Source organism: Austrofundulus limnaeus, unplaced genomic scaffold (assembly GCF_001266775.1).
Source record: "Austrofundulus limnaeus strain Quisiro unplaced genomic scaffold, Austrofundulus_limnaeus-1.0 Scaffold116, whole genome shotgun sequence".
NCBI lineage: Eukaryota > Metazoa > Chordata > Actinopteri > Cyprinodontiformes > Rivulidae > Austrofundulus > Austrofundulus limnaeus.
In genome coordinates this window covers 1101246-1109070 of record NW_013952518.1, presented here as the reverse complement: position 1 = coordinate 1109070, position 7825 = coordinate 1101246, and the positions used below count along the sequence as shown (strand labels likewise).

General features: G+C 39.8%; 2 protein-coding genes across 2 annotated transcripts in view; both read left to right on the top strand.

The window, feature by feature from the left end:
* Positions 1 to 6348, top strand: part of usp15 (ubiquitin specific peptidase 15) — a 26299-nt gene extending 19951 nt beyond the window's left edge. Inside the window, exons 15-22 of the mRNA XM_014014551.1 lie at positions 352 to 470; positions 567 to 848; positions 916 to 986; positions 1064 to 1179; positions 2369 to 2518; positions 2598 to 2701; positions 4119 to 4207; positions 4422 to 6348. Coding sequence (XP_013870005.1) covers positions 352 to 470; positions 567 to 848; positions 916 to 986; positions 1064 to 1179; positions 2369 to 2518; positions 2598 to 2701; positions 4119 to 4207; positions 4422 to 4742 — 1252 coding nt within the window. The 3' untranslated portion in view covers positions 4743 to 6348. The remainder of the gene's footprint in view (positions 1 to 351; positions 471 to 566; positions 849 to 915; positions 987 to 1063; positions 1180 to 2368; positions 2519 to 2597; positions 2702 to 4118; positions 4208 to 4421) is intronic.
* Positions 6349 to 7739: 1391 nt separating this feature from the next.
* Positions 7740 to 7825, top strand: part of il17rel (interleukin 17 receptor E-like) — a 46410-nt gene continuing 46324 nt past the window's right edge. Inside the window, exon 1 of the mRNA XM_014014548.1 lies at positions 7740 to 7759. The gene's annotated coding sequence lies outside the window, so the exon portion shown is untranslated. The remainder of the gene's footprint in view (positions 7760 to 7825) is intronic.

The following is a 7825-nucleotide window of genomic DNA, read 5'->3' as shown; positions in this document are numbered from 1 at the left end:
ATATTTATGTTTGTGGTTGTAATGTGACAAAATATGGAAAAGTTCAAGGGGTATGAATACTTTTGCAAACCACTGTATATATATACACACACACACACACACACACACACACACACACACTTCTCATTCAACCACAATTAAATTCACTCTATCTAGGAGAAAATTATTAAAATTAAATAAAAGTAACGACTTTCAACTTCTTGCCTTATTTAAAAATGTAAGGAGTAGAAGTAAAAAGTAGGCTGAAAAATAATTACTCAAGTAAAGTACAGATACCCAAAAATTCTACTTAAGTACAGTAACAAAGTATTTGTACTTAGTTACTTTACAACTTTGTGTTTTTGTTTGCAGCCGGTTTGTGCGATCGTCCGTAGAGGAGGACGAGGAGGAGGGCGAAGAGACGCAGCCGTCCAAACATCACACTGTGAACGGAAACGCCACCAACGGGCTGCTGGAGGAGGGCTCGCCCAGTGAGTGCAAAACGCTAAACCTCAGTTTTTATTGAAAAAAAAAAAAAAAGAAAGAAAGGCCGACGTCTTTTCCTGAAAGCCGGTCGTGACTCTCAGGCGAGATGGAGACAGACGAGCAGGACGACGAGTCCAGCCAGGACCAGGAGCTGCCGTCGGAGAACGAGAACAGCCAGTCGGAGGAGTCGGTGGGCGGAGACAACGAGCTGGAGAACGGCGTGGTGGCCCCGCCGAGCTCCACTAAAGCACAGCAGACGTCCGGCCACAACCGGAGGAGACTCTTCACATTCCAGTTCAACAACATGGGCAAGACGGACTTCTCCCTCATCAAGGAGGACACCAAGCTGATCCGCTTCGACGAGGCTCACCTCAGACTGAGCGGTGAGTTCTGATGAGGATGATGCTGCTTCGCTAAAGTTGTAGATTTATTACCAGGTTTATCTTACAGACCGCTCCTATCTCTCTTTGGACTGGGAGCCAGAGATCAAGAAGAAGTATTTCGACGAAACAGTCGTTGAGGTAAAACAACGTTTTTTTGTAGATGTTTCAGATATTTGCAACACGATTTAATTTCATTAAATATGAACTCCGTGCAGGACTTTGAGAAGCATGAAAGCATGGAGTACAAGCCTCAGAAGAAGGCTTTCTTCAAGCTGAAGGACTGCATCGAGCTGTTCACCACCAAGGAGAAGCTGGGAGCCGAGGACCCCTGGTAAAAATAAAACCTCATCTTTTCACCATTCTTTTTCTAGAAACAATAATTTAGTTAAAAACAAAATGACTATACACAAGAGAAAATAAAAATGTGCAAAGTAATTTAAAAATAAATGTTCAGGGTTCTGCAACCTGTGGCTCTTTGAAGCTTTGACCAAAGCTAACATGAGATATATATTTTTTGGGTTAGCTTTAGCAGTTTTTCTGTCAATATGTTTGCAAATATGTGACCAATAATAAAAGAGTGAAACATATTGATTAAATCATGCTAGCAGCCTGTTAGCCAGCCTTGAAGTTTGATCTTTCTCTCCTAAAGCAGTGTTACCTTTAAGACTAGATTAGACGATAATGAGAATAAAGGAATATATATATATATATATATATATATATAATTACATAGTTCAGTTGTAGTTTTTATTAGTGTCTGTGACGCTTATTCTTCAAAGAAAACATCTTTATATTTAAGAAAGTTGGAATAATACACACGATTTAACCAATTTTGTCCCATAACTGACATATTTTCTTTTGAACTGGGCTCAGCCAAAGTGAAACAGGAAGTGACATCAGACATTTCTTATCAAAGAAAACTCCCTGGTCTGTGTTTATTGAAACATTATTATTTAAACTCTTAACTCTAAATAATCTAAAAAAACATCAGATTCTTCTCTACAGTCTGGGTTGTTAGCTGTTGTAGCAATGCTCTGTTCACATGCAGACATTCCCCTTTGACATCACTTCCTGTTACTTCACAGGCAAATATCTCAACAACTGTTCATCTCAGCGACATGAAATGTCTTTTGCAATATTTTATCAATGTTATCTTTCTAAAACTGCATTCATATATATTACAAAAATTTGACGTCACAGGTACTTTAAATTTGGTTTATATACAGTATTTTTCTTGTTTACATGAATATGTTTTTCTTTAGTTGTGAAGTATGAAAATAATTAACAAAACAACAAAAATTGCTGAATGTTTTTAGTCTTAAAATGTCAACTCTGCTGGCCAGAAAAGCCTCTCTTCAATGAACTCAAACCGGCCCACGGGCCACCAGTTGATACTCACAGTTGTAGCATGTTTTTTGTCGGGACACGTTTGAAAAAAAGAGCCAAAGAGCAGAAATGTCTCTTTTTACCGTAAAGGTTGCAGACCCCTGACCTAAACCTAAACGTGTTTCACCTGACAGGTACTGTCCAAACTGCAAGCAGCACCAACAAGCAACCAAGAAGCTGGACCTGTGGTCCTTACCTCCGGTTCTGGTGGTCCACCTGAAACGCTTCTCTTACAGTCGCTACATGAGGGACAAGCTGGACTCGCTGGTGGACTTTCCTCTCAGGTGCAGCGTTAGAGAAGTAAATAACTTTAGGACCGTTCAGGTTTTATCACGTTTTATTTATTTATTTTTGTCTCTGTAGAGATCTGGACATGTCCGAGTTCCTGATCAACCCCAACGCCGGGCCGTGTCGCTACGACCTCATCGCCGTGTCCAACCACTACGGCGGGATGGGAGGAGGCCACTGTAAGGCTTCGTCGCACGCCGCACCACCGTCCCACTTGGTTTCGTGCGCTCTAAACTGCAAACAAATGAGCTTAAAGTGCCTGTGACGTCAAATTTTTGCAATAAACATTAATGCAGTTTTGGAAAGAAAACACTAACATAATGCAAAATACATTTCATGTTGCTGAGATGAACGGTTGTTGAGATATTTACATGTGAAGAAACAGGAAGTGATGTCACAGGGAAATGTCAGCATGTAAACAGAGCGTTGATACAAAAGCTAACCCAGAAGAATCGGATGTTTCTTTAGATTATTTTTAGTCACTATCAAAGAGAGACGAAAAAGAGTTTAAGTTTAAATAATTTTGTTTTAATAAACGGAAACCAGCGAGTTTATTTTATTAATGAGTTCCCCTTTGATGTCACTTCCTGTTTTGCTTTGCCTGAGTCAAATTTAAAAGAAAATAGGTTATGTGACAAAATGGGTAAAATCACGTGTACTATGCCAATTTTCTTAAGTATAAAGATGCTTTCTTTGACTTTTTGTATTTGTAGAATATGCATGTCACAGGTGTGTCGTTCCTTACCGGTTTTCCTCTCCTGAAACTTGGAAAGTCTTATTTCCCCTGATAGAAATAAATAAATAATTATTTTTACAATAAAACCAGAACAGTAGGAGTTAGTGTGGGTTTATTATAAAGGGGAAGATTATTTATTTTATTTCTGTGCACTCCTCACAGGGTTCCTGCAGATCCTTAAAAAGTCTTAAAAAGCATTGAATTCATCAATCCAAAAATAAGGCCTTAATTAACCTTAAAATGTCTTAAATCAGTCAGAAGTCTTAAAAATGTTAACACATTGTAAATAGGATGCTTGTAATTCATCTCAAATATAAAAATAATTGGTAACATTATTGTTTTTAAATATTTACATGCTGACATTCCCCTTTGACATCACTTCCTGTTATTTCACATGCAAATATCTCAACAACCGTTCATCTGAGTGACGTGAAATTCGTTTGTATTATGTTAATAACGTTGTCTTTTCAAAAATGCATTAACTTTTCTTAGAAATTTTGATATCACGGGCACTTTAAGGTTTCTTCTACAGCAAATCGGGGTTAAGACCCCACTGTGGGTCCTGAAACTCCACATTTTGGGTCGTTAAACTGACCGCTAAGAATGTTTTTGCTATATTTGACGGAAAAGCAGTTGGTCTGTTAGCAATATTTGAATACTTCAACCAAAAATACTTGGACTCATGAGTTTCTGCTACAGTTTTATTTTTTGCCATTTGTTTTTATTATTAAATTGTTCTTAAGTTTAATTTCAGTCGGCATTAAAAAGCCTTAAATTGAACTTGCTTCAAACTGTAGGAACCCTGTCCGTAGCAAAACAGGGTCGTGTCTTTAAATATATTTTGTATTGTTTGTTTTTAGATACGGCGTACGCTAAGAACAAGGACGACGGGAAGTGGTACAACTTCGACGACAGCAGCGTGTCTCCTGCCAGCGAGGATCAGATCGTGGTGAGTCACCACAGATCCATCAGCAATATTTCCTTCTTCATTAAAATCCTTCTCAATGAAAATGTTTGTTTCCTCATGATTTTATTAATGTAGGTGTTTTGTGGACCCGCCGTGGTCACTGCCGGAGCATATTTAAATTTTTGTTTGCGTTTATTAGAAATAAAACGCATTTTAAAGGATTAAAAGTCAGTTGTTTCTTTCTTTCTGTCCGTAGTCGAAAGCTGGCTACGTGTTGTTCTACCAGCGCCAAGACACGGTGAAAGGCACCGGCTACTTTGCTCTCGACCGTGATGAGGAGGAGGAGGAGGAAGAAGAGGAGGAGGAAGGTGAGGAGGAAAACGAGGCAGAGGAGCTGCAGGACAGAAAGACCGTCTCGTCCGCTCAGGGCGCCGCCGCCCAAAGCGACGACGAGGAGGAGGAGCTAAATGAGAACGGGAGCCGGAAGAACGACCAGGAGGAGGAGGAGGAGGAGGAGGAGGAGGAGGACGAAGAGGAGCGGGCATCCAGTCGGGACGTAACCATGAAAACCAACTGAGGCGGCCGGGCGACAAACGGAGAATGGGGATCTCTCCATCCAAAGCCATACGGTCAGAGCGTGGCAGCAGGTGCCACCGGGCCCAGCCGGCGCTTTGGACTCAGCCGCTCCACGGGCCGAGCCGCCGGGGTACGCGTCTGAGGAGTCAGGACCCTCCTGTGGGTGGATCACAGTGTGCGTGTGTGTGTGTGTGTGTGTGCGGAGTGTGTGTCGCGGGCCGATCTGTGAGTCGGCTTTTTTTAAACTCTCAGTTCTCAACAGTCATTGTCTGCATATCAGTTTAAGTATTATTTAGATTTTGTAAATACTTTTAAAATCACTGAATTCTCGTGATGCGCTGAAATGTTTTGAACTTGCACAATCACCAACCATCCACTACTTTTTTTTTTATGTTTTATGCCAGACTAACTGCAGTTTTCTCTCCTGAAGCAGCTTTAAGACGCATCTTTAGGAAAAGACATGACGCAGAGTCATGTGGTTTTAGCTGCTGCTGTTTTTGGACGACGTAACTCCTATTAAAAACACAAAAAGAAGCAGAGTTTAACCTGCTGGGTGAACTTGTTTTAGTTACAAAAATGAGTTAAAAATAAATGTTTTAGTTAATCATTCGAACCTGGCAGCCGTCTAAAGCTTTACAATGTTTTCAATTCAAGGCGCAACATTTGTTTTATTTATTTATTATTTTTTGTTTTGTTTGTTTCATCTTTTAAAAATCACCTCGGCCTTAAACTCTTGACATCGTCGCCTTTTCTTTGCACGGCGTCGCTCACGGCCTCACAGGCTTTGTGTACGAATGTCTGAAAGGTTTTTGTCTCACATCAGGGCCAGAATGTACGGAATGAACACAGACCACATGTATGTGACTAACGATGCCTTTTTTTTTAATACGACCCCCTTCTTCTTCTTTTTCTTTTTTCTGAAAACAGGTTGCTCGCCTTCGGTTCTGGCTGTGTTTTCACAGGATGAGTTTTTATTTTGTAATCCTGCTCTCTGAGTCGGGCGTTACTGAACTGAATCTTTAGCTCGTTCTGAAACTGTTGTTTTTTTTTCCTCCCTGTCGGCTCCACTGTAAACAACATACTTGTTGCCTCCGAACATGCGATGCCTTCATGAGCATCTTTGTGCTTCGTCAGCTCAGCCGCCGTGCTTTTTTTAAAAAATTTTCTTCTTCAGGTCGACTCAACACCCCCCCCTCTTCCATCTTGACCGATCGAGACGTGATTGCTACTTTAAGATGATACAATATTGTACAGACGAGTTCACTCTGTGAGTGCACATTTGATAAAGTTTATTTATTTATATGTAAGCATTTAATAATAAACAGTATATTAAAAAAAAAACCTTGGCAAGACCCCAAACGTCTGGACAGAAAACACTAGTCGCAAAGTCTTGTCAGGGTGGGAATATTTTTTTAGGGGGAAAAAAAAGGATGAATCTCTTGTTTTGGGATTTTTTTTTTTTTTTTTGTAAAAGAAATAATTCAGGCGTCCTTGCATGATGATGTATTGGGGATTTGAGGTTTGACTGCACTTAAGTTCACTTGGGTTTACATTTGAAATGTGCATGTGTATTTATACACAATCTACAATAAAGTTGTGTAAAGCTTCCTGTGGTTCCTTTTTACTAAACCTTATTAGTTTGTTGTCACTTCATATTTGACTATTTATGAGACTTTTTCTACAAACAGCAATAGTTTGAAATAGGCTGTCACTTTAAATAAATTTGCACAATTTATTAACCAAGGAAGCTTAAATAAATCTTATAAAAGTGAAGTTTAATTTAACTAGGTTTAAAATAGGTCTATTTTTCTCAAAGGAGCTCTTAACCGCATATTCACCCATAAGAGATTATGTCGCCATCTTGTGGACACTTTAGTGCATTGCAACCAGTCATTACTCACGTAAAAAACGTATTTTTCATGCGCTATGTCAAAAATAATAATTTGCAGTAGCTGACATATATGTAACAAATATTTCTCCACTCGCTTCTTTAATTAGCAATGGTAAAAGGGCCACTGTCGTGCTGCGTTTTAGCTTTAGCAAAGCGACAACAGCCGCTGCTCGATCCCTTCATGCTGTAAAGGAGACACAGCGCCCTCCTGTGGACAACTGAAAAACTGCCAATTAAAAATGAGACGAACGCGTGAGACAGAATGGGATTTGTGACTAATATTTAGATCAACATTTATTATGAGGTGTGTTCGGTAGTTTTAGAATTGATAAATAACGCCAACATTAAAATTTCCTCTTTAGGGATCATTCTACTAAATGTACTATACCTCTTTTCCTACAACTCCAGACAGCCCTGAAAAATTACAATATTTTATTTTTATTTGTTTAATTAAATTTATTTATTTACCATGTAATACAATGATTTAAAGACATAGCAAACACTTTATTAAATATCGAACTTATGACTGGAATCGGCACCTTTCTCCACCAGTTTCCCATAAAACTGACCAGCAGGGGGCGCACTCGAGCGGTTTGATGTTCTGTGAGCGCAGCTCTGCGTTTTCTCCAGTGCTCCTGCGCGAATCTGATCCTGGACACATCGGCTCATTTGCACCGACACCTGACTGCTGACAACAACTGGGAGCAAAAAAATAATAAAAATTAAAAACCACAATGGCTTCAAGGACCTTTTTACGTTTCGAAGTGTATTTTGGGTGAAGACAGACGCAGCTCACTTTTGTTCTCTTTTTCTTCCACAGCGCTTAGAAATTGAAGTTTTATTTCAGTAAAAAGTGTATTTTCATGTATTTGTTCTATTTTATTTTCTACCTGCAGCGTTTTTGTCCTTTATTTTCAGTGCGCCTTTACGCACGGACACGCAGCTCCAGATCCAAACCAGGAGGACTTGAAGCTGGTACCAGCACCAGGCGCCGGCTGAGGTAGTAGTTTGTGCTGTTGGACGGGTTCACACATTCTGGAGATGACTGCGCAATCTACTGCCTTCTGCCGGTGCTGGTGACTCGCAACAAGGACCCGAACCTGGATGGAGACGCTCCGAACCACAAAGTTTGTGTTTTTCTGTATAAAGTTGTTGTTATTAATCTAAAAATATATATACTAATAATAATGTAT